Source organism: Aquarana catesbeiana, linkage group LG07 (assembly GCF_042186555.1).
Source record: "Aquarana catesbeiana isolate 2022-GZ linkage group LG07, ASM4218655v1, whole genome shotgun sequence".
Taxonomy (NCBI): domain Eukaryota; kingdom Metazoa; phylum Chordata; class Amphibia; order Anura; family Ranidae; genus Aquarana; species Aquarana catesbeiana.
This window is the reverse complement of record NC_133330.1, coordinates 193,807,482-193,835,134: the sequence shown is the minus strand read 5'-3', so window position 1 is coordinate 193,835,134 and position 27,653 is coordinate 193,807,482. Positions and strand designations below refer to the sequence as shown.

At 43.4% G+C, this 27,653-nt stretch overlaps 1 protein-coding gene across 1 annotated transcript in view; it reads left to right on the top strand.

Annotated features, from left to right (window-relative positions):
• WDR47 (WD repeat domain 47) overlaps positions 1-27,653 on the top strand; it is a 271,732-nt gene that overhangs the window by 57,058 nt on the left and 187,021 nt on the right. Inside the window, exon 2 of the mRNA XM_073592940.1 lies at positions 14,551-14,717. Within this exon, the coding sequence (XP_073449041.1) occupies positions 14,551-14,717 (167 nt within the window). The remainder of the gene's footprint in view (positions 1-14,550; positions 14,718-27,653) is intronic.

The window sequence follows — 27,653 nt, the reverse complement described above, 5'->3', positions numbered from 1 at the left end:
GCAGCTACACCGAAAGCTGCTGACTTTTACTAAATGTAAAAGGAGTGGAACTCCAATTTTAAAGAGCACGGTAATGAGCTAATATTTACCTGTGCGCTCTGGGTATGATGTGTGTACCTGTGTTTTTCACTTCCTCCACAGTCAGTGGACTCCAGTGGAAGCATAGGAAGCAAGCCCAGCTCCTATTTAATAAAACTGGAGCACACAGAATCTGGTGCCGCTGTGCATAGTAACAGCTTCTAGGTTTTAGGCTCCATTCACACATGCACGACTCCAAAGTCATGCAACTTGGATACGCCTTCAGCTTTGACAACTTTTGCACAACTGTTGCATGTTTAACATTCAGGTGTGACTTTTATGCAACTTTTGAGTGTTTACATTGCAGCCTATGGCACTTAAATCGCATGAAAGTCAGATCAAAGTAGTGCAGGACTTTTTTTTTAAAGTTGCTGTGACTTTAAGTTGCACATATTTGGTTTTATTCCCTAGGGTCCCCCCCTAAAAAAAAAAAAATATTAGGGGTGCACCAAATGGAAATTTTGGTGCTGAAACTGAAATTGCAGGATGCAAACACCAAAAATGACAGTTTTGGAAAAAATATTTATATTTTTATATATAATTTTATTATATTCAACTTTTTAATTAATATTATGAATTTAAATGAATACAAATTTATTGTTGGCCATTATTGCCACTTTTTAGTGCAAGAAAATGCAGTCTGCAGTCTCTAACCATCTCTTGTATGATGTCTGCAATCTCTTACATAAACACATTGCTAATAGTATTGGCAAAATGTCCATTCAGTGCAGCTCTAGCAGACAAGATACAGGAAATGGTGAGAGACTGGGTACATGATACAAGAGATGGTCAGAGACTGGGGACATGATACAAGAGATCAATGTAGCCTCACTAGTGCCTGGTAGTGCAATCTCACGCTGTGTGAGAGAGCTGGATTTGAATTCACCGGGTGGCCTCTGTAACAAAGTCCCGCTTCCTATGACCCACTTCACACTGATTAAATTTCCTGGCATTGGGTCAGTGTGCCGTCTATCACAAGAGCTGGTCTATAAGGTGGGACATTGTTTCAGTGGCTGCCGGTGATTCAAATCCAGCTCCCTGGCACAGAGTGAGACGGCCGCTCTGCATGACATTCACAAGGAGGGGAGGCGGACTGCCCCTTTTTCAGTTCCATTATTGGCACTTTCGGCCGATATATTTAGGCGTCCAAAATTTCGGTGCCCCTCTAATATATTTTATATATATATTTATATAATATATAATCTCTGTCTATCTATTTCAGTGGATATAAATGTCTACACACCCCTTTTAAAATGTCAGGTTTCTGTGATGTAAAAAAAAATTTGAGACCAAGATAAACCATTTCAGAACTTTTTCTACCTTTTAATGTGACCTATAAACTGTACATCTCAGTTGAACAAAAAATTTAAATCTTTTAGGTGGAGGGAAGTAAAAATAAAAACTAAAATAATATGGTTGCATAAGTGTGCACACCCTTAAACTGATACTTTGTTGAAGCACCTTTTGATTTTATTACAGCACTCAGTCTTTTTGGGCATGAGTCTATCAGCATGGCATATCTTGACTAGAGGTCGACCGATATATCGGCCGATATTTGGCCATTTTTGATAAATCGGCATGGCCCGATTATTATCTAAATTAGGCCAATATTTAACACTGGCCACCGTTCCTCCTCCCCTCTCCACACTCAGCGCGGCGCTTGATGCTTACCAGAGCCGGTGAGTGTGTGAAACTGACAGGTAACGCAGAGGAGAGAGAGAGAGGGGGGATCTGTCAGAATTGAGGTTGATGTTGGGGTGGACGGGACCCAGCAGCCATCAAACACAGCCATTAGGATGGGATCTGGGTGGGCCGCTATGTGTATGTGGCCCCGCCCCTTTTTTTAAGCAGCCCAATCATTGGCTGCTGTTTGATAGCTGCTGGGTCCGGCCCACCCCGACATTAAGCTCAATTCTGACAGCTCCTCTCTGTTAGTTTCACACACAGTTTACACTCGGCTCAGTGTGAAACCTGTCAGTGCCACCTGCCAGTGCCACTGCCAACCAGTGCCACCTGCCAATGCCAGCCAGTGCCACCTCCAATCAGTGCCACCTGCCAGTGCCAAGTCAATAATGCCACCTGCCAGTGCCAATAGTGCCACCTGCCAGTTCCAAACCAGTGCCACCTGCTAATGCCTGCCAGTGCCACCTTCCAGTGCCACTGCCAATCAGGGCCACCTGCCAGTGCCACCTAGTGCCTGCCAGTGCCACCGCCAATCAGTGCCACCTGCCAGTGCCAACCAGTGCCTCCTCCAACCAGTGCCACCTGTCAGTGCCAACCAATCTCACTGCCAATCAGTGCCACCTGTCAGTGTCATCTGTCAGTGCTACCTGCCAATCAGTGCCACATGCCAGCACCACCTGCCAGTGCCAACCAGTGCCATCTGTCAGTTCCAAACCAGTGCCACCAACCAGTGCCACCTGCCAGTTCCAAACCAGTGCCACCTGCCAGTTCCAAACCAGTGCCACCTGCCAGTTCCAAACCAGTGCCACCTGCCTGTGCCACCTGCCTAAGCCAACCAGTGCCATCTATACTGAGGACATCAAGTGTGTTGTAGAGTGACAGGAGCAAGCAGGGAGGAGTGGGTGAGGGTTTTTTTTTTTTTTTTTTTTTTAAATCGGCCTAAAATATCGACCACAAAAATCGGCATCATATATCGGCCATCGGCCGCCCCAATTTCTAAATATCGGCATCGGCCAGAGAAAAACCCATATCGGTCGACCTCTAATCTTGACTTGGCAATATTTGCCCACTCTTCTTTGCAAAAACACTCCAAATCTGTCAGATTGCGAGGGCATCTCCTGCGCACAGCCCTCTTCAGATCACCCCACAGATTTTCAATCAAATTCAGGTCTGGGCTCTGGCTGGACCATTCTAAAACTTTAATCTTCTGGTGAAGCCATTTTTTTGTTGATTTGAGTGTATGCTTTGGGTCGTTGTCCAGCTGAAAGATGAAGTTCCTCTTCATGTTCAGCCTTCTAGCAGAAGCCTGAAGGTTTTGTGCCAATATTAACTGGTACACTATTTGGAACTGTTCATAATTCCCTCTACCTTGACTAAGGCCCCTGTTCCAGCTGAAGAAAAACAGCCCCAAAGCATGATGCTGCCACCGCCATGCTTAGCTGTGGGTATGGTGTTCTTTTGGTGATGTGCAGTGTTTTTGCACCAAACATATCTTTTAGAATTATGGCCAAAAAGTTCAACCTTGGTTTCATCAGACCATAACACATTTTCCCATGTGTTTTTGGGAGCCTTCAAGTGTGCAAAATTTAGCCAGGCTTGGATGTTTCGCAAGAAAAGGCTTCAATAGCCCAGACATATGAAAAATATGGGAGATTGTTGTCACATGTACCACACAGCCAGTACTTGCCAGATATTTCTGCAGCTTCTTTAATGTTGCTGTAGGCCTCTTTACAGCCTCCCTGACCAGATTTCTTATCTTTTCATGAATTTTGAAGGGACGTCCAGTTCTTGGTAATGTCACTGTTGTGCCATATTTTCTCGACTTGATGACTGTCTTTACTGTGTTCCATGGTATATCTAATGCCTTGGAAATTATTTTGTATCCTTCTCCTGACTGATACATTTTAACAATGAGATCCCTCTGATGCTTTCAAATTTCTCTGCGGACCATGGGTTTTACTGTAAGATGCGACTAAGGCTGGGTTCACACTGGTCCGACAAACGCTCCGACATTGGGAGCTCATGTCGCATGACGTGTGAAATCCAATGTTTCCCTATGGGAGCCGTCCTAACTGGTCCGACACAAGTCGTTCCGACTTTAGAAATGCTCCCTGTACTACTTTGGTCCAATTTTGATCCTACTTCAGCCCATTGACTATTATCAAAGTCGGATCGCCCTCTCGCATGATCGACTTCGGGATGCTACTTGTGCTCAGATGATCTTGAGGGGGAACTCCGCGCCAAATTTTAAATAAAAAAAAGACATGGGTTCCACTCCAAGAGCATACCAGGCCCTTGGGTCTGGTATGGACCTTAAGGGGAACCCCCTACACCGAAAAAACGGCGTGGGGGTCCCCCCAAATCCATACCAGACCCTTATCCGAGCACGCAGCCCGGCCGGTCAGGAATGGGGGTGGGGACGAGCGAGCGCCCCCCCCTCCTGAACCGTACCAGGCCGCATGCCCTCAACATAGGGAGGTGGGTGCTTTAGGGCAGGGGGGCGCCCTGTGGGCCCCCCCACCCCAAAGCACCTTGTCCCCATGTTGATGAGGACCAGGGCCTCTTCCCGACAACCCTGGCCGTTGGTTGTTGGGGTCTGCGGGCGGGGGGCTTATCGGAATCCGGGAGCCCCCTTTAATAAGAGGGCCCCCAGATCCCGGCCCCCCACCCTATGTGAATGAGTATGGGGTACATGGTACCCCTACCCATTCACCTAGGGAAAAAGTGTCAATAAAAAAACACACTACACAGATTTTTAAAGTAATTTATTAGACCGCTTCGGGGATCTTCTTCCGACTTCAGGGGTCTCTCCAGTTCTTCTCCGCGTCTTCTGCCGGGGGGGTGTCTTCATAAGGGTGTGTGGTCAACATCACCCGGTGACCACGCCCCCTAAAACGTCACAGTCCCAGCATGCCCCGGGACAGTGACCTTATAAGGGGGCGGGATCACCGCCTATATAAGTCCATTGCGGAGCGCTCAGAGAGCATTCCAGCTGGAGAGAGCGTCGTGCCAACATCAGAAGAGGGAAGAAGACAAGAAGGCAGAAGTACGGGCCACTGCTATAGCAAAAGAGCGGCAAAAGAGCAGATGATAGTGGAGGAGCCCGGCAGAATACGCGGAGAAGAACCGGAGAGACCCCTGAAGTCGGAAGAAGACCCCCGGAGCTGTCTAATAAATTACTTTAAAAACCTGTGTAGTTTTTTTTTTTTTTTTTTTTTTTTTTCATTGACACTTTTTTCCTTAGGTGAATGGGTAGGGGTACCATGTACCCCATACTCCTTCACATAGGGTGGGGGGCTGGGATCTGGGGGCCCTCTTATTAAAGGGGGCTCCCGGATTCCGGTAAGCCCCCCGCCCGCAGACCCTAACAACCAACGGCCAGGGTTGTCGGGAAGAGGCCCTTGTCCTCATCAACATGGAGACAAGGTGCTTTGGGGTGGGGGCTCGCAGGGCGCCCCAAAGCACCCATCTCCCATGTTGAAAAAAAGAGGCTCTGACAAAGAGCAGTAAACAGTGTGTGCCACATCCCACGAGTCTGAAAAAGACCAAAAAATTCCCCTATGGTGGGATTTTCCAGGCACTACCATAAATAATACAGTATAGGTACAAAAATATTTTTTATTACAAAAATCGAACAAAGTAGATAATTTAACAAAATATACAAATCAAATACAGAAACTATGTACAATGGGATACTTCAAAAGCCGAGTACATATCGTTAAGAATACAAATCGCATAACAATGGAGAAAAGACCAAAGCTCGGGATATAATAAGTCTCACTGAACCGACGCGTTTCAGAGAATCCTTCATCAGGGTTCACCAGGTGAGAGTTACCATCTATGGGATTACAGAGTAAGAGAAAGTAATTAACATCACACACAAAGCAGATGACAGTCCCCCCACACCCAGTGAAGGTATGTGTGAAAGTCATACTCACTTCCAAAGTACAAATGCTATAAGAGTATCCAAGGCATAAAATCAACTTCACATAGGTCTCCCAGGCCGTGTGCATGTAAAGGTAGCCTAATGGCTGGCCATACAGGATGGTATTGTAGAAGACTGATGTAACAGAGGAAATCCCAGTTTGTGCTAAAGAACGCTGCGCCTGAGGGTTTGGCGTGGCGTTTGTGCGCAGGCTGGGGTCCAAACGTCTCAGGACCTGAAACCAAGGACACAACCCCATGAATAACGATAATTTAAACAGTCAAAGTGTGCAGTGATAGCTGCTAGAATCGATAGTATATCAGATCCCAAAATGTGTAAGGGGTATGTACACATATGTAGGGACCAGCAATAGGGAGCATACCTGTGAACTGGATCCAGAGGTGAGACCTACAGTTTGTCATGTAGGGGAGAGGCTGAGAGTCCGGGCTGGCCATCATACAGCTACAGGTAGTAAAAAAGACCTGGTTTGGAGAAAAGAAGGTGATTCTAATGTAGGTGGGTATATTCCAATAATAAGGAAAAAAGGCCAAACAGCATCTTGAATAAACATAAAAATAAAAAAGGAAGGAAAATAACCCATAGGGGAATTTTTTGGTCTTTTTCACCCCCCATGTTGAGGGCATGCGGCCTGGTATGGTTCAAGAGGGGGGGGGGGCGCACGCTCGTCCCCATTCCTGACCGGCCGGGCTGCGTGCTTGGATAAGGGTCTGGTATGGATTTGGGGGTGACCCCCACGCCGCTTTTTTGGCGTGGGGGGGGGGGTTCCCCTTGAGGTCCATACCATACCCAAGGGCCTGGTATGCTCTTGGAGGGGGGAACCCATGCCGGTTTTTTATTTAAAATTTGGTGCAGAGTTCCCCCTCAAGATTCATACCAAACACAGTGCCGGGCATTGGCGGGGATCCAAGTCTGATCCCCGTTCATTGAAAGTCGGACGCATGCCGGCTTCATGTCACAGGGCAAAGTCGGATCCAAAGTAGGACGGCTGTCGTGTCGCACCAGTGTGAACCCAGCCTAAGAAAATGTTGAGAAGGACCTACTAGAACAGCTGAACTTTATTTGGGGTTAATCAGAGGCACTTTAAATAATGGCAGGTGTGTACTGACTCCTATTTAACATGAGTTTGATTGTGATTGCTTAACCACTTCAGCCTCGGAAGGATTTACCCCCTTCCTGCGTCACTTTGACAATTGCGCGGTCAAACGACGTTGCACCCTTCCCTGCCAGTGTCATTTACACAGTAATCAGTGTGTTTTTATAGCACTGATCGCTGTATAAATGTCACTGGTCCCAAAATAGTGTCAAAAGTGTCCGATCTGTCCGCCGCAATGTCGATCACCAATAAAAAAAAATGATTTTTTTTATACCAAATATATGTAGAAGAATACATAACGGCCTAAACTGAGGAAAAAAACATTTTTTTAATATATTTTTGGGGATCATTATTATAGCAAAAAGTAAAAAATGCGTTTTTTTTATTTTTAAAAATTGTCGCTCTTTTTTTGTTTTTTTTTTCTTTTTTGTTTATAGCGCAAAAAAAAAAACCGCAGAGGTGATCAAATACCACTAAAAGAAAGCTCTATGGGGAAAAAAAGGACGTCAATTTTGTTTGGGAGCCACATCGCACGACCGCGCAATTGTCAGTTAAAGCAACGCAGTGCCGAATCACAAAAAACGATCTGGTCTTTGGGCAGCCAAATGGTCTGGGCCTGAAGTGGTTAAAGGGGACGTACAGGTACGCCCATTTGCGCAGCTGTGTCATTGTGCCGACTTATATCGTTGTGCACTGCATGGCAAGCGGTTAATTCTGAACACAGCTGCATCCCCAGTTATAAGAGGGTGTGCACACTTATGCAACCACATTTTCGTTTCTTATTTTTACTCCCCCCCCCTCTAAAAGATTTCAGTTTGTTTTTCTACTGAGATGTACAGTTTATAGGTCACATTAAAGATGGAAAAAGTTCTGAAATGATTTATCTTTGTCTCTTTTTATTTATTTCTTTTTTTACATCACAGGAACATTTTAACAGGGGTGTGTAGACTTTTTATATCCACTATGTGTGTGTGTGTGTGTGTGTGTGTGTGTGTTTTTTTATATATATAATATATAGTTATAAGTAGTTTTATAGCAAGAAAATATTGATTTCAATTTGTAAGCAAAAAGTCTCAGGAAAAGGTCTGGTCTTCAAGTGGTTAAATATGCGTTGCCATGATCTTTGCTTAAAGTTTAAGGCCCCTTTCACACTGGGGCGGTGGGGGCGTCGGCGGTACAACAGCGCTATTTTTAGCGCTGCTGTACCGTCGTTCTTGCAGCTGTATTCGGCCGCTAGCGGTGCGATTTTAACCCCCACTGGTGGCCGAAAATGGGTTAAAATCACTCGTACAGCGCGGCTATAGCCGCGGTATTGCCGCGGTATAGCCGCGCTGTCCCATTGATTTCAATGGGCAGGAGCGGTTTAGGAGCGGTGAATACACCGCTCCAAAGAAGCGGTTTGCAGGACTTTTTTCACCGTCCTGCCAGCGCACCGCTTCAGTGTGAAAGCCCTCGGGCTTTCACACTGAACAAACAGCGGAGGCTGTTTAGGGGCGGTTTGCAGGCGGTATTTTTAGCGCAATACCGCCTGCAAACCACCCCAGTGTGAAAGGGCTCCTGTAGTTTTCCTATGACATGGTCTGCTGCCACAAAATATGAGCTTTTTCTTTATTAAATAACTTTCTACTTTTTGTATGGTGGGTAATGTAAAGCTGAACTCCAGACACAAAAACTTATTGAACTACAGTAGGTTCTTCATCAGCCGCGAACAATATACATCTACTTTGTATGCACCAAATCCCTTTGCAAGCCCAAATACTACCTTGTAAAAGTAGCTGTGACATCATAATTGTACTGTGAGCTGTGGGAGGGACCCAAAACATCCGCACACTATAGGCTGTCTGCAGCAAACCACAGGAGTGGTAGCAGTGACCGATCTTTATTACAGGGAGAGGCAGAGTGCAGTTGATGCTTTATGCTGGATTACTGCACAGATCTGAAAGAAATACAACGCACATCAAGATTCAAGTAAGAATATACGTGCCTTTTGTGTTTAGACAATATGTGCTTATCCTCGATTTCAGCTTTAATTGTCTCTCTATGTAGTATGCTCCTACTTAACTTTCCATATGTTTTGCAAAATAGTCATTTAAATTTGAATTTTTTAAAGAATTTTGGTCTGAGAGTTGTCTTCGCTATGCAAAGATAAAATGTATAAGTAATTAGTGCTGATAATTTCTGAAAGAAGCTTAAGCCTATACGTGGAGTTACTTCATCTCTGCTCACACCCAAGGTGTAGACACTGTGTAAGCATTTTGTGCGAGGTAGCAACAGGGTGTGCATGGCTTCTAGACTGTAACAGCTCATGTTACCTGTCATGTAACTGATGGCTGGCGTGTTTATGCAGAGCTTCATGTAAACAGATATAATCATATAGAACAGTGCCTTGCCTTGGTATTCACCCCCTTTGCTTTTTACCTATTTTGTTACATTACAGCCGTTCAATGTTTTTTTAATCTGAATTATATGTGATGGATCAGAACACAATAATCTAAGTTGGTGAAGTAAAATTACAAAAATATATACATAAAACTATTTTTCAGAAATAAAAAAAATCATAATTTGGCATGTGCGTATGTATTCACCCCCTTTTGTTATGAAGCCCATAAAAAGCTCTGGTGCAACCAATTACCTTCAGAAGTCACATGATTAGTGAAATGATGTCCACCTGTGTGCAATCTAGGTGTCACATGATCTGTAATTACATATACACACCTTTTGGAAAGGCCCCAGAGGCTGCAACACCTAAGCAAGAGGCACCACTAACCAAACACTGCCATAAAGACCAAGGCACTCTCCAAACAAGTAAGGGACAATGTTGTTGAGAAGTACAAATTGGGGTTAGGTTATAAAAAAAAAAAAAATCCAAATCTTTCATCCCTAGGAGCACCACCAAATCTATCATAACCAAATGGAAAGAACATGGCACAACAGCAAACCTGCCAAGAGCTGGCCGCACACCAAAACTCACGGACTGGGCAAGGAGGGCATTAATCAGAGAGGCAGCACAGAGACCTAAGGTAACCCTGGAGGAGCTGCAGAGTTCTACAGGAGAGACTGGAGTATCTGTACATAGGATGACAATAAGCCGTATGCTCTATAGAGTTGGGCTTTATGGCAGAGTGACCAGAAGAAGGCCATTACTTTCAGCAAAAAACAAAATGGCACGTTTTAAGTTTGCAAAAAAGGCATGTGGGAGACTCCCAAAATGTATGGAGGAAGGTGCTCTGGTCTGATGAGACTAAAATTTAACTTTTTGGCCATTAACCGCTTGGCATCCGGAGGACGTCATATGACGTCCTCGACTTTCGGGGCTTATATCTGAATGATGTCTGAGGCTACAGACATCATTCAGATACCGGCATTTTCAGCCGGCGATTCCGTACACCATAAGAACGATCATAGCGGCTGTTCCGCCGCTTGATCGTTCTTATGGGCGGCGGGAGGGGACGTCCCCCCCCCCTCCCGCCGCCCTCCGGTGCTACTACCGACTCACCTCAGCGATCGGTGAGTCGGACAGCGGATCCGCCGGCGCCGGATGTTCACCATAGAGATTTCCGGCGGACCAGATGGTCGCCGGAGTCTCTATGATCGTTCGGAGGCCGGGCGCGATGTTATGACGTCACGCCCGGCCTCTGCATTCAAGAAAACGGCGCCGCTTCGGCTGTGAAGCGGCGATCGTTTTATTTATTTTTTTTATTTTAGGCTTCCCAGCCTAGAGGTGAGATGTGGGGTCTTATTGACCCCATATCTCACTGTAAAGAGGACTGATCGTGTCATATTCCTATTACAAGGGATGTTTACATTCATTGTAATAGGAATAAAAGTGATCAAAAAAAAAAATTTTTTTAAAGTGTAAAAATAAAAATTTTTAAGTAAAATTAACAATAAAAAAAAAAAAAAAAAAATTTTTAAAGCGCCCCTATCCCCGTGAGCTCGCACGCAGAAGCGTACGTATACGTAAGTCCCGCCCACATATGAAAACGGTGTTCAAACCACACATGTGAGGTATCGCCGCGAACGTTAGAGCGAGAGCAATAATTTTGGCCCTAGACCTCCTCTGTAACTCAAAACATGTAACCAGTAAAAAATTTTAAAGCGTCGCCTATGGGGATTTTTAAGTACCAAAGTTTGGCGCCATTCCACGAGCGTGTGCAATTTTGAAGCGTGACATGTTAGGTATCTATTTACTCGGCGTAACTTCATCTTTCACACAATGCAAAAAAATTTGGCTAACTTTGCTGTTTTGTTTTTTTTTAAAGCATGAAACTGTTTTTTTTTTCAAAAAAAACGCGTTTGAAAAATTGCTGCACAAATACCGTGCAAGATAAAAAGTTGCAATGACTGCCATTGTATTCTCTAGGGTCTCTGCTAAAAAAAACATATATAATGTTTGGGGGTTCTATGTAATTTTATAGCAAAGAAATGATGATTTTTGACATGTAGGAGTGAAGTGTCAGAAATGGCCTGGATGCGAAGTGGTTAAAGAAAACGCTATGTCTGGCGCAAACCCAACACATCACATCAACCAAAGAACACCATCCCCAACGTGAAATATGGTGGTGGCAGCATCGTGCTGTGGGGATGTATTTCAGCAGTCAGGACTGGGAAATTGGTCAGGGCTGAGGGAAAGATGGATGGTGTTAAATACAGGAATATTCTTGAACAAAACCTGAACCACTCTGTGTGTGATTTGAGGCTAGGACGGAGGTTCACCTTCCAGCAGGACAATGACCCCAAACACACTGCTAAAGAAACACTTGAGTGGTTTAAGGGGAAACATGTAAATGTGTTGGAATGGCCTAGTCAAAGCCCAGACCTCAATCCAATAGAAAATCTGTGGTCAGACTTAAAGATTGCTGTTCACAAGTGCAAACCATCCAATTTGAAGGAGCTGGATCAGTTTTGCAAGGAGGAATGGGCAAAAATCCCAGTGGTAAGATGTGGCAAGTTCATAGAGACTTATCCAAAGCGACTTGGAGCTGTGATAGCTGCAAAAGGTGGCTCTACAAAGTATTGACTTTAGGGGGGTGATCAGTTATGCACATTGACTTTTTCTGTTGTTTTGTCCTATTTGTTGTTTGATTCACCATAATAAAAAAAAATAAAAATAAATCTTCAAAGTTGTGGGCATGTTCTGTAAATTTAAATGATGCAAATCCTCAAACAATCCATGTTAATTCCAGGTTGTGAGGCAACAAAACACGAAAAATGCCAAGGGGGGTGAATACTTTTGCAAGTAAATTTGTTCATCATCTTGCACAGTGGGCACTAGGGCTGCAACTAACGATTATTTTCATAATCGATTAGTTGGCCAATTTTATTGTTTCGATTAATTGGTTAAAAAAAGTGTGGTGTATAATTTTAGTTAATATGTAAAGTTAAAAAAAAAGCAATTTATTCTTAAATATCTCTATACAGTGGTAAATATAAATAACCAACTTTATGGTTAGGGAGCAAAATCTCTAATCCACTCTGAGAATAACAGACAGTAGAGATATACTGTATATACTATTAGAGGTTGAATCTGGTAAATATCATCAGACTCAGAGATCACTTTTTTTTTATATAAAAAAAAAAAAATCATTAAAGACTGTTTTGCAGATTTTCAAACAGAACTGTAATATATTATATGCTGGCCATACAAAAACAATGTCTTCCTTGAAAAAAAAATAATTTTAAGAACGTTCATTCGATTTTTTTTTTTTTTTTTTTTAATCGTTAGTGGGGTCAGATCGACATTCGTTTTCAACCACAGTGACAGTAAAATTTAGAAATAATAGAAAACTTCTTGGTCATAGGAAATTTCAGACAGTGTATGTGGTTTTCGTTCATAAGTTACATTCTTTCAAAACAGAATGTTAAAAGCAAGTGAAAATTTCAAACAACATTCTTTTCATTCAGCAAATGTACAAAGATTTTTCGTATGAATATTCTCATCTGAAAATGTATCCATGTGGCCAGCATAAGGCTCGGTTCACACCCATGCTGTTTGCTTTTGATCTGTTTCTGCACTGCTTTTTGCTGTGCGTTTTTGATTTTTGCCAACGTGATTTTGCTGCGATTTGCATTTTTTTTTTATCCTTTTTTTGGCCAATTTGTTGTTGGGCAGATTAAAAAACACAAATTGCTGCAAAAATGCACTTCATGCTTTTTCTGCAGCTTCTCCATTGAAGTATATTGAACCAAAAAAAAGCACAGTTTTGCATATGAAAAAAGCATAAATGTGAACATGTACCATAGGAAACCATGTTATATGGACTGTAGTGCGTTTCTGCAAAAGCACCAAAAAGCGCATAGGTGTGACCCAGGCCTAAGATGTTTAGTAGCAGCAGCATGCGTTTTCGCACAGCCCACGTGCAGAGCCCGCCAGAAAGTCGGCACTGAGCTGCGCTAATCACAAGCAGGGAGACATTTCCCGATCTCTGCAGCCGCGCATCGGGACAATGTTTCCCTGCCTGTGATTAGCGCTCTGCAGTGCCGACTTCCTGGCGGGCTCTGCATGTGGGCTGTGCGAACATCTACTGACTGGCCTTTGCAGATGATTGCAGCCGTGCCAGTGCTGGATGACACAGATCCGCGATCTCCTGTGTATCCGGCGCTCAGTCACTCACAGTCCCGCCTGGCTCATATGATGGACAAAGCAGTGGTCCAATGCCGGGCCAGGGGGGGCAGGACTGTGTGTGACAGTGCCGGATACACAGGAGATTGTGGCTCTGTGTCATCCAGCGGTGCTCGTCCCCTCCTTCCACTCCGAGTTGCAGGGATTGGCGTATAACACGCACACACGATTTACCCCTGACTTTCCGGGGCGGTAAATACGGTATATATTAAATACACCCAGAAGTAGGATATATGGGCATTATAGCTAGGAGTCAGACATGAAACTATATGAAGGGTGGAAGGGAGATATAAATCTTTTAAAGTAGTACTAAAAGCTGAGTTTTTTATTTATTTATTTTTTTGCATGGATATGATCATTTTAAATATAATGCACACTACTGCTAAAATTTTACTTTAAATGTAATTGTAATGCCTTCTATTACCTCCAGTCTATCAGCCTCCACCTTCTCTGGCTTCAGATGTTGATCTTCCCTGAGTCTTGTTTTTAACTAAAAAAAAAAAAACAAGAAAAAAACAAACATGTTATACTTGCCTGCTCTGTGTAATGGTTTTTCATAGAACAGCCTGGATTCTCCTCTTCTGGGGTCCTCCGCCGACACTTCTGGCTCCTCCTGCCTTCAGAGTGCCCCAATAGCAAGCTGCAAAGTGTAATATAGAGTGCCCCTATAGCAAGGTAATAAACCTTCTGACTTTAGAACCACTCACTTCCTGCCCAGGACTACATGTCCCATGAGGCATTGCTCCTCACACATTCACAAGTGCTCGGGCACTTACTGACATGGATGGTGTACTGAGCTGTATGTGTGCTGCACTGTAATACCTGATATGTAAAGAAATAATGCATTCTGTATGCAGGACAACTAATCGGCTGGCAGATTAATCCATTATGAAATTAATCGATTACTATTGTCCTAATCGGTTTGATGAATTGATTAGTTGTTTCAGCCCTAGTGGGCACGTTTCTTTACTTTATCACTCTAATTGAAACAGCAGTCTGTAGTGCTTTTCATAAATGAAATGTTGTGCTTTTTTTTTTTTTTTTTTTTCTTCTTTTACTAGCTTTGATTGGCTGATTGTTCTGAAACTTTGCCATAGAGGTAAACTATATTTCTTTTTTTTTCTCCAGACCATCACAATGACGGCCGAGGAAACTGTAAATGTTAAAGAAGTAGAGATCACCAAGCTGATTTTAGACTTTCTCCATGCCAAGAAGCTGCACATCAGCATGCTAGCCCTGGAGAAGGAGAGTGGGGTGATAAATGGGCTCTATTCTGATGACATGCTTTTTCTCAGGTATGTTACCATAGTCCAAGTTTAATTGATTATTGGAATTTTATGTATGGTACCTAATAAGCATAAACATTTCCTATATTGTCTTCCTTGATCCTTTTTTTTTTTTTTTTCCTACATTACCTTTTGGATTTAACTTCTCTTGAACCACTATGTATGTAATGTATAATTAGAAGTGCTGAGTGTTATGGGACTCAGAACCGTATGTGCTCACTCAGCCCTTAAAGCGGTATTAAATCAAATGGCTCCATTCATCCCCCCCCCTTCTGTTTTCACTTGGTGATCTGGCCAGGAACATACCACCTGTATTAGAGTGCCCCCACTTTGGATGAAGCAGCATTGTTAATCTGGGGGGAGGGGAATGTTATATGTGCTAGCACATTTAGATCCACTAACAAATTGAAGTCAAACTCCAGCTAATACTTTATAAGCAGTTACAGGAAACCGTTTTTTCCATTTGGGATAAAGGTATTTCATAAATAAAAGCTGTTCATTGTAAGCCACCTGTCAGTGGTAAATGGTTTGTCTCAACCCTGTAATTGCTACATCTGCAGGACAACTTGTTCTGTTGAAAAACAACAGACTTCCTGGCCAGATCACTAAGTCAAAAATAAAGGAAAAAAGACTGCATTTGTTTTGTTTTTTAGGCTATAACATCTAAGAATTTGTAAGCTGCAATATAATGAATGTTTGCTTTTGGGTTTAATACTGCTATAAAGCTAAACCGTGGTCTTTACACCCAAGGAAGCTACCATTTTGGCTTCTGTTTGATCTGCATGTGCCATGGTGCTGCACATGTGATCAGTTATCACACAGACCATTTGATAGCCTGACCGTTATCATTCATGTCATGCCTTTAATGTAACCATTTTGGGAAACTATTAAATGAATTAGTTTTACTTTTACTTTAATACATTGTACCAAATGCACCCCAAGCCTAAGAGTAGTGAGCCAAGTGGCTTGATACACATGAGTGCTTAAAGAAGCATTACCTTTGCAGTGGGCCACTTAATGTTTCCCTAGAGCATATAAAAAGAAGAAGCTGTGCTAATGATGAATTAATAAAAATGAGCTGTGAATAAACACATTAAATGCGTGCATCACAAACACTGTAAAAAGCAACAAAATTGCCACCTATGATCAAACACTGATAAAGTGATTTTTATATATATATATACACAGTGAAAAAACGGAATATGGAAACAGTCTATATCAACAATGTTGAAGACGATGGAACATTGCAACACCCAGTGACGAGTCTTCAGAAGACACAGACTGTGAATCCACCACCACACAGAGTTAAGGCTTACCAGCTATACAAGCTATATTAGCTTGTCACCCAAACCTGGGTAATGCGATCTCCCACTGCTGTAAGGGGCTTGTAGGTAGGGCGTTCATCAAATCCCAGACCAAACGAGATACCGGTCCGCGTGTGTCAGTTGTTAACCAATACTTGAGAGGCTTGATGCTGTACCCGGGGCTGGAACACGGTCTCAATAAAGGTATGTGGCTCAGAAAGAAAAACAAAAAAACCTCGGCATCGGTAAAACCAGATGATTTATTAGGTAAAAAGATTGGTCAACAGACATAAGACTCAACCTCATAACATAGAAAAGCCGGCCGGCAAATTTAAAACAGGATAAAAAACGCACGCCCATGCAAGGCGGGACATGACAAAGGCGTGGTGACGTCAGTACGTCGCTCACCCAGGCGTTTCACCACTACAAAGTACGTCATCATGGGGCATGGGCAGCGTCCTGACGCACTGTTATATATATACTAAAACTAAACAACCATGCCTCGGTTTGAGTCCCGGGTCGCTGGTACAATACCACCATCTTAGCTGTGGGAAAGCAGAAATAATGAGCCTAAAATATAAAAGAACTAACGGCAAAACAAAAAGCCAACATAGGCCATCCTAGTCTTAAACAGCCTCTAATTGCTTCCTCTAGATCCGAACCAAACCAAAGGTAAAGATCGGAATAAGCACAGCACCGAAGGTGCAAAAATCCACCGACCCCAACCAGCCAAAAAGGCTAACATTAGATTGTTACGCATGTCCTCATCACGCAATCTGACCTAAACGTCAAATCCAGAGAGGTTAATCAGTTGACATACATAGGTTAAATCTATCAACCCATGTAAAAAGATCTTTTTACCTGTTCTGTTAGTGTTGTATATCACTCTAAGTTGCAGCTTGGTACTTGCCTAATTTATTCAATAGCGTAGTTTTTTTCTTTTCCATTCCCCACAGCATAGGTTTGGGATGTATTTGTTTTCATTGACCTCCCAGATGGGCCTGCTGAGAGATCGTTTAAAGGCTGAAGAAGGGGGTTTTCACATCTGACACCCATGTCTACTTAAAGGGGTTGTATGGGTTAGTTTTTTGTTTTTTTAAATAACAAACATGTTATCCTTACCTCCAATGTGCAGTTCGTTTTGCACAGAGTGGCCTCGATCCTCCTGTTCTGGAGTCCGTCGGCGGCTGTCTCGGCCCCTCCCCGCAATAGTTAACCCCCCTCTGGGAAGCTCTATCCCGAGGGGGTTAGCTTGCGGGTGCGCTCCCTGTCATACACGCTGCGTCCATAGACACAGAGTGTATAACTCGGCCCCGCCCTCTGGCGGCTGCGTCATTGGATGTGATTGACAGCAGCTCGAGCCAATGGCTGTGCTGCTATCAATCTATCCTATCTATCCAATCAACGTCCAGACTCCGTGGAGAAGAGGACGCCGGGGGACGCGTACAGCAGGTGAACGGGCTCAGGTAAGTAAACGGGGCGGCTGGGGGGCCATCATTGCCAGGTGTTTTTTTACCTTAATGCATAGGATGCATTAAGGTGAAAAAACACAAACCTTTGCAACCCCTTTAATCTTATATCGTGCTGAAGAGATGGAGATGACCATAAGAAATGAGTCCATGTGCCTATGTGTGTGCGTGTTACTTTGTGCTTCTTTTCTGACTGTTCAACTATCCTGCTATTACCTCCGCACTTGTGTGTAAATTTCTGTTACAATGAAGTTTATTTGGTACCAGAGTCCTTGATGTAAATCATCTTTACTTAAACAATAATTTAATTGTAAATTGGTAAATAGTATTTTATGTCCTTTTGCTTTTATTTTATTTTTTTATTGAAAAGGGATTACTCAAAAGCCTCGTACACACAATCAGATTTTCGTCCAGGAATTGTGTGATGACAGACGATTTGCCTAAAATCCGACCGTTGGTACGCTCCATCAGACAATTTTTGGCCAACTTTCTGCCAACAAATGTTAGATGGCAAGCTAGCAAATTTTCGGCGGACAATGGTGTGTTGTCAGATTTTCCTAACGTGTGTACACAAGTCCGTCACACAAAAGTCCAAAGTACAAACACGCATGCTCGGAATCAATGCTCACCAAACGCGACATTAGCAGAAGGTGCCCAAAGGGATGCGCTCAAGAGCTGAAATTCCTCGTAGTACGTCACTACGTTTGTGTTTGTTGGCCGACAATTGTGTACCGTTTGTATGCAAGACAAGTTCCTGGAACACGCCCTTCGGACAAAAGTTTGATGAAAATCCGATTGCGTGTACGAGGCTTTAGACTTCATGCACAGTGGGACTTTTGTAAATGGGTTTTTCTGACAAGAGAAAAAAGCTAGTGCTTAGGCACATTTAGATGGGTTTATGCTCTTTATGGCAGTTTTTCTGCTAAAACGCTCCTCTCTTGACCACACAAGTAGGGGCGTTTAGTTAAAAAAAAAAAAAAAAAAAAAAAAAAAAAGTCAGCCGTCTGTAAAGCAGGTGTTTTTTGAGCTCATGCATGCATAAAGTACAAGATTACATAATGCTTCTGTCTGGATTTCCATCTTTGACTTACATTTACTACTTGCACTATTGCTTAGCAACTTCAGCTTGCCAATAATAGGCTTTGACCCTATCCTTTTTATGATGGTAAATGTTTTTGTGCAAAGTGCTATGTCAGCTGCTAGTATAAAAACAAAATGAAAGACATTCTTTTAAAGGGAGCCGGTAAGGGTAGAAATATGGGAGGTGTTTTATTGGGACAAGCTACTGGGCTGATCTTGGTATCACTGACATGGAACAAATGTCAAGACTAAAGTTCAGACTTCTGCCAGGATCAGGTTGTTGGCCCTGAAGCCTGTCCTAAAGTAGGGGTCCCCAACCATTGGGCCATGGCCCACTACTGAGCCGTGGCTTCTCTGCAGCCAGGCCATGGGTGCGGCGGGTGACATGAGCGAGCAAGACAGGCGGGTGGACAGCATGAGAGATTAGGGTGGATCAGAGAGGCGGGCTGATGAGAGAAGCGGGCTGGCGAGCAGAGATGACCTCTCTGCCTGCCCTCACAGTGCGGGCCTCTTCAATGTCGTAGGTGTGGCGGGGAGCAGAGAGATGACATCATCTCATCGCTCTCCTGCCCTCGTTCAGAAATTACCACTGCACAGAGGTCTGCCTCTGTGCTAAATGAACCAGTGCTACCACCAATGCAGTGACAATCCACATCTGGTGGCACTGGCAGGCGATGTGGCAAGTGGCCTTCCTCATCTGGTGGCACTGGCAGGCAGCATGGCAAGTGACCTTCCTCACCTGGTGGTAGGGAGCGTGGCAAGTGACCTTCCTCACCTGGTGGTAGGCAGCGTGGCAAGTCGCCTTCCTCACCTGGTGGTAGGCCGCGTGCCAAGTGACCTTCCTCACCTGGTGGTAGGCCGCGTGCCAAGTGACCTTCCTCACCTGGTGGTAGGCCGCGTGCCAAGTGACCTTCCTCACCTGGTGGTAGGCCGCGTGGCAAGTGACCTTCCTCACCTGGTGGTAGGCCGCGTGGCAAGTGACCTTCCTCACCTGGTGGTAGGCCGCGTGGCAAGTGACCTTCCTCACCTGGTGGTAGGCCGCGTGGCAAGTGACCTTCCTCACCTGGTGGTAGGCAGTGTGGCAAGTGACCTTCCTCACCTGGTGGTAGGCAGAGTGGCAAGTGACCTTCTTCATCTGGTGGCAGGCAGCATGGCAAGTTACCTTCCTTACCTGGTGGCAGGCAGCATGGCAAGTGACCATCTGCATCTAGTGAACAGGCAGCGTGGCAAGTGACAATCTGCATCTGGTGGCAAGTGACACACTCAGGGCTCTCACTGATTCTGCATTATGGTGAGTTGAACTATTTCATTTTATATTACAATGTAATAATAGAAATAATGCGATTCAATCATCCTGACACCATATCAGCCATGCTGCCGTGATGATTGAAGTGCCAACACCAGCTATTGCCTGATAAATTACCCACAAAAAATTGCTTACCCCCCCGCACACCACACCCACCGGGCCTTGGCACAATTTTCTCCCACGCAGCCGGTCCCTGGAGCCAATAAGGTTAACGACTGCTGCTTTAAAGGATGAATCAGAAATGGATGGTGAAATATTTTTCCTTTCATATGTTCAATATACGTCAGTCTTTACTCCTGTAGTGTAAAATCCACAATGCAGACATTCTCTGGTACCTGTAACTACCATTTTTAGAACGGGTCATCAGGATCCCCAAAACCCATGGTACCTAAAACTGGATTTTCTGAAAAAGTCCCTGGGTAATCCTCCTGTGTGTTCTTCCAGTTTTTGTGGCCAACGTTTCAAATAGGGAATTGCAGAAGGCAAGAGGGGCTTGCCCTCAAATATTTCCGAATAAAGTTGAGATTTGCACATTGGAGCATCCTGAGTTTTGGGGAAGTGAGGCATTCAAGATACTGGCATTGATTTTAAGGAAATAAAACTTAGAACAGTGAATGTTCAAATGAGCTGAGTTCAGTCCAATTAATAAACCAAGTGCAATGACAATCTCTCTCTCTCTCTTCTTCTTTTTGTTTATTTTTTTATTTATCTATTTATTTATTTCTATTTCCCTCCCTTATCATTGGGTATTTAAAGGACAAGTGATTCATCTTATTTACTATCTTTCACTTTTTACAAACCACAATTTACTTTACTTTGCTGGTCATACACTAATAGATTTAGAACAAACGTGCATATGAATAACGTGTGTTCGATGACCTAACAAATTTCATTCTAAAGCGTTTCAGTATATTGTTTGCTTTTAACATTCAGTCTAGGAACTTTTGTAATTACCTGAATCAAAACCACATTCACTGTGGTCCCAAAAAAAATGTGGGGAGGCAAAGCAGAACTTTCCCTTTTGGATTAAGTTCCGCTTTAAGTCACTGATGTGGAACAAGTATGCAGATTGATGCCCTGTACACACGGTCGGATTTTCCGACAGAAAATGTGCGATCGGAGCTTGTTGTCGAAAATTCCGACCGTGTGTGTTCTCCATCGGACTTTTTCCATCGGAATTTCCGACACACAAAGTTTGAGAGCAGGCTATAAAATCTTCCGACCACAAAATCCGTTTGCGCCAATTCCGACCATGTGTGGACAATTCCGACGCACAAAGTGCCACGCATGCTCAGAATAAATTCCGAGACGGAACTGCTCGGTCTGGTAAAATTAGCGTTCGTAATGGATATAGCACTTTCGTCACACTGCAGTGTTTTAAATTGTTTAATGCAGCGCACTCTCTTCTTCTTTATAATGCTGGAAGAATGAAGTTGTTTTGCTACTTATATTCACACAGACTTCTCAGAAACTTAACTTTCTTTATTTATCGTGATTTCATGAATATAATATTTTGATTAGTCACATCTCCTGACAAGAATTTTTTTTTTTTTTTTATGTGTTTAGATTTTGTATTATTTTGTTTTAGTTTGTTAAATCCCGATCTGTTATTTTTGTAATTATTTTTTTTTACTCCAGAATAGTTTTGGGTGTGTTTTTTGTGTCAAGTTACCCACAACACCATTATTATCTTGTATTATTTATTGTTTGGTGTTGGTATCTCTTGTTAATTTGACATTGTATTTTTGAAATGTACCTGCCTCCTCACAAACAAACTGTCTTTTTTTGAAGGAAAACACATAGGCGAGTATAATAGAAAAAAAAACCCTTTATTAAGGGGTAACCAAAAGTAACCATAACCAAAGAAAGAGGGAGGCAACACTGGAGAAACTGCAGAAATTGGCGAGGCCTTTGGCCCCCAGGGAAGACATCAACTATTTTGATGCAAAATTGGTGGCCTGAGGAGTCCATATATAAGGGAGTACAATCTGGTCTAGAAGTCCAAGAGATCATGAACAGCAGCAGATGACATCTATGTCCCCAGGCTGTGGTCAATCAAGAGTCTGCATCTTTTGTCAGACCAGACTGAACCCAGGTCATCACTCTCTTGTCTTCCTTAGATGCTTCCTTCCAGGCTGTGGCTCTGGTGTTGGAGGTGTGGCAGGAGGAGGAGGACCATGGTTGAACTCACAAACGTGGCTTTGGCTTGTGAGTTGGCCCCTCAAACCCTTATTTAGGGCTTGTAAGATGATATACTCACATATTAGGCGTTGGCCCTCCTCCATTTCCAGCATTTTGCAGGCTGTAATGTACACAAAGTCCTCTTGAACACTGTGGGGGGTTCTGAGGGCCGCAGTAGCCTTCCAAAATAGGCCAATTGCTGCCTCCTTCATGTTACTCCTCTTCCTGTCACTTTTTCGGCAGAGGGGAGGGACCTGGGTATCGGGCAGGCTACTGGGCCTAGCCACCTCCTGGCTGCCACTTACCCCCGCCACCTCTTGGCTGAGACTTTCCTGTGTATGAAAAAGGGACATTGTTTTAGTTTTTGGTTCATCAATCACACACAATTTTCAGCTCATGACTGTTGCAAATTGAATGTTAATAAATAGAAAAGACTATCGTTCTGACCCCAGCATTTTTCATTCTTGTCCCAATCATTTGTGGCCACTACTGTCTATTGATATGTAAAACACTTTGTGAAATCAGAAATTAGTAATCCAAACTAACATAGATTTAAAATCATTAATTGACCAACTGAAATATTTTGAATAATGCTATACCTAACTCAAGCTGGGCTCCTCCACATATTGCTGCCTTTAAGGCTCAGGCTGCAGCTCCTGATCTCTGGAAATCCTGGACCTTCTTGTGCTCCCTTAGATAAGTACTCCTCATGCCACCAATTAGGGCCTTCAAATAGGGGATGTCTGCCGTTAGGATCACCAGCTTCACAAATTCCAGCAATTGATCCAGCGCTGCCTTTCTCTTTGGTTTTATTGTTATAATGTGAGTGGTTTACCTGCCACAGACTGGGCAGCTCCCTGAACATATCAATAAATATTGGCATAAAGTCATGATCATTGACTAGATCCATTTTCTCTGCAAGACACAACACAAGACAAACCCTAATGTCAGTCTAAAGTCTCCTAATCTTGTCCCATAATATGCCTCAATCTATAAACGGTATAGGCCCAAGTTTAAATGTTACCTTCGTTATCAGGATCGGCGCTTCCTATACTCCTCCCTCCGCTCACAGATCGTACGTACGACGCACGCTTGTTGCGCTTTATATACACTACGCACGCATGAAACTCCCCCCGCCCCTGACATTCTTTCTAGTCTATTCCCTGCCCCTTCTCGTTCGGCGCAGTGGGGAAGAGCACATGGAGCAACAGGTGCGTGCTAATAGCAGCAACGGGGAGGAGGAGGAGGAGGAAAGGCCGTAGCCAGAAACGTCACGATCCCGAGGAGAAGATTTAAGGCATCAAATATGGCCTTTGTAGAGATGGTGGAGATGGTCGACATATTGAAGAGGGCCCACTATGACGGGAAGCATGGACCTTACCCCAACCCAAATGTCAGAAAGGCCAAGATCATGGCGAAAGTTGTGAAGAGTCTGCACCGTAATTTTGGGGTACCTCGATCCTAGGATCAACTGAGGAAGCGGTGGTCGGACCTCAAAATCAGGGAGCACGATCAGTATAGAAGGATCAGGAGAGTGCTGCAAAAAAGTAAGTAGTGCTGTGTTCCTATTCTTTATATTTATTACGTTCGTGCTGCTCCATGTGCTTTTCTTTACTGTTGTACAGTTTAAAATGGCAACTTTCATGTTCATGGACACATTATTCGTTCGTAGGAAACATTGTTCGTTCGGCCAATAAAACACCATGTTTTGTCCAGATGCAGTTCAATACATTTTTTATGGCCTACTTCTCTGAAAATAATTTTGTTGTCTAAATGGGTTAGTAACTAGAATGAAATGCAAACTATATTCTGTGTAAGGAGAGGACACTCAGCAGCTGTTTACACATCTGGATGCTCAAGCACTAGTGTGGGACACCAGAACACCCTTTTTATTAGGGGGCCCACACAGGTGCTCCAGTGTATACTATAAGGGTGACTCCATCTGTGAAGCTTGTACAAAACAGGTAAGTATTCAAGCTTGACAAAGACAAAAATATTTCTTCATCTTGCAACTCTGCCAAAAGAGACAATTGTACCCCACTTCCAAGCAATGTTTCATATTTTTATTTCTGCCATCAAATATCTGTATGCTAAATATACATATTTTTTTTTTAACATAGGGGAGAAAATACTTGGAGGACACCACTCATCAGAGGAGACAATGGACCCCCTACCTCATGAAGAAGGGGAAATCCTCCAAACCCAAGCAGAGGCGGAGAGGGGAGACGTTGTGGAAATAGTCACCACAACAGGTGAGTGTCTGCGTCCACGGGCTCAGGTAAGAGATGGATGCCTGCATATTTATAATACATGGTGTTTTTTTTTTCTTTCATATTTTAGGTGATCGTGATGTTGTGGAAGTGAAATGTCACTTCACCAGTGAAAGTGCCCAGATCCTCATCGGGGAGATAATTGGGTATAATAGGGATTTGGAAACCATCAAGAAAAACATCAATGCTGTTCAAAACAAAATGAAGAACATCATTGATGTTTTAGGGAGAATGTAAAACTCCTAGAAATCCCTAACTTATTTCTGCTTTATTGTTTTTTTTGACATATTATAGAAAAGCCAAATTTTGAAGATGCACACAGTGTGTTAACATGTGCTATCTTCCATCACGGGAGATCAATGTACGCGTTTTGGGGGTGCAACCCCTTCCTCAATAATAAAATAGCTGAGAGGAAGGGGTTGCACCCACAAAACACGTCCATTGATCCCCCATGATGGCAGCTAGCACATGTTGACATTAGGCAATTTGTGTGCATCTTCAAAATTTGGCTTTTCCAGGGGTGACTTCACCCCATCTGCTGAACGCAATACACAGTTTAAAAATACTCTGATATTGCCTTCACTTTCTATAAAAGTTAAACATTGTAAGTTCCAGAGTTGTGTATTTTTTTTATGGTTTTAAACATGCATGTTTTACCTTTAAAAGGCAATTTCTACTTTTAATGTGACCTAAAAAATTGTTATACAACAAACATGTTGGTTTGTTCTAATAACCTTTTAGAAATGCACATGTGATTTGTGCTTTGATTAAAAAGATTGAGAATCAACAATGTGTGGCTTCTTCTTTCAATGCTCAAAAGCATTTTTTGTAGTAAAGTTGGTGTTTTCAGTGCCAATGGGGGTTATTTACTAAAGGCAAATCCACTTTGCACTACAAGTGCAGTTTCAGTGCGGTCTCAAGTGCACTTGTAGTGTAAAGTGTAGTTTCCTTTAGTAAATAACACCCAACAGTGCTTTCAGGACTCCCCAAATTTCGGTCTTGGTCAGCTAAAAGAAAGCCAAGCAGTAAATCAAAGCAAATATTTGTTCAGTTTAAAATATATTTTTATTTAAAAAATGTCTCAGACATTGTCTGGCATATCGATGGCCCCCCTACCCGCAAAGTATTCCATGTGTCTTATAAGGACCTCGCGGGCTCTCGGGGGGGCGGGGGGGGCAAGCCAGGATGGCCAGCTTCAAGCGCCCTCAGGGTTGGTTAATTAATATTAATATTAATTCCGGCCTCAGGCCCAACTGAGCCAGCATAGTTCCAAGAATTTCTCCTTAAAAAGTTGTGGAGAACACAGCAAACCAGGATGATGTGATTGAGTTTATTTTCCGCCATGTGTATGGGTGTAAGAAATAGGCGGAACCGGCTGACCATTATTCCAAACGTGTTCTCCACCACTCTTCTGGCTTTGGCCAGCTGGTAATTAAAAACCCTCTTGTCCAGGGTGAGGGTCCTCATAGGGAATGGCCGCATAACATGGTCCCCCAGCGCAAATGCTTCATCCGTAACGAAGACGAATGGGAGTCCTTCTGCATTGTCTTCTGGAGGTGGCTAGCCCAAGCTGCCATTCTGGAGATGCCTGTAGAACTCTGTGTGGGCGATGACTCCACCATCTGACATCCGGCCATTCTTCCCCACGTCCACATACAAGAACTCCTAAGTAGCCGACACCACCGCCAACATCACAATACTATTGAAACCCTTTTAGTTGTAATAGTATGACCCTGAGTTGGGGGGCGGGACAATGTGGACATGTTTCCCATCAATTGCCCCGACGCAGTTAGGAAAGTCCCACCGCTGGGCAAAGTGGGAGGCCACAGTCTGCCATTCCTGTGGGTTGGAAGGAAACGGTGGAGTCAAACAAGAAAAATAAATTAATCATTTTGCACATAAACATTGAAAGCAGATTAGACACAAACATTCTTGGCCAACATCAGTATAACATTTATTTTAGGGAATATTTAAAGACAAAGGTATAAGGTCCACCTATCAGATTCCTCCCCCCACCCTCTCATGGGCCATTTAAAAATTTTTAGGGGGGGGGGAGATGTTTTTTCCCAGTAACCCTCTCCACTTCATTGAGAGATGAATGCCTAAATAATGTGTATTACTTTGGCCAGCCCCTCCTTACTTACACAATTAGCAGCCCACTGGACAGGTAAGAAGTGTCATAATACAAAGATATAAATACACACTGTACACATTTTAGCACATTTTTACATTCTGCTATTACCTATCAAGATAATAATAGGATACAAAAACTTTAAACAGTACCATTTGAAAGTAGTCAGGCAGGCCCTTGCACTACATGCTTTGGTGAATTCATCCATAAATATGACCACAAAAGAGGTGGGTATAGTGTGTATGGGTTTGGCAAAGTCAGCAGATAGAGGATTGGTATCAGCTGAGTTAGCAGTTGGGGGGAGGGAGAGTTCCAAATGATTTTGGGACCCCAAAAAAAAAAAAAAACCTCTGGCACTCTGCTTGAATTTAAAGCACAAATCACAATTTTACACATTTTAGGGGGTATTTAGGGTAAAGCACTACTATGGAGCTGACAAAATACATTGTTAATTGAGTAGACGAAGTGGATAAAGGCCCAGGAGAGCATGCTGGGGAGGTAAGTGAAGGCAAATATGTATGAAGGACAAAAGAAAATTTTATAAAACAATCCAGCATGCATGAGGACAAAGGGGACATTCACAACATATTACAATCATGGTAATTAGGGAATGAGGAAAGAAATACAATATATTTACAAACATTAAATACAATAAAATGTAATGTTAAAGGATAAATATCTTACCTTTTTTAATATAGTCCTTCTGCAGGACCTGGATGATGGCAAAACAGGTCTCTGGGATAATGATCCCCAGAGTCTGGGGGGAGATGCCTGTCGAGAACTTGAGGTCCTGCAGACTTCTCCCCGTCGCCAAGTACCACATGGTAGCGACGAGCCTCTGCTTGGGAGTGATAGCTTGCCTCATGCAGGTATCCTGCCTGCTGATATAAGGTGTCAGTAAAGCCAACAAACGGTGAAAAACGGGGTCTGTCATCCGGAGAAAGTTCCTGAAATCGTCAGGATTATTCTCACGGAGCAAAGGCACGTGGTCACGCTGGAGCAACCAATTCTTGGTCTATGAACTCCTCCTTGCCCTGTTCATGGACTGGGCTTGTGTCAACGTAAGAACCCCAACACCAAGCCCCTGCACAGCATGAACTATACGATGAGTATGTACACACAACATTTCTAGAAAACGGTCTGTTGGTCAGAACGAAGTAACAGAACGCACTGTGTGTACAGGGCATAAGAGTTCTTGATTTAC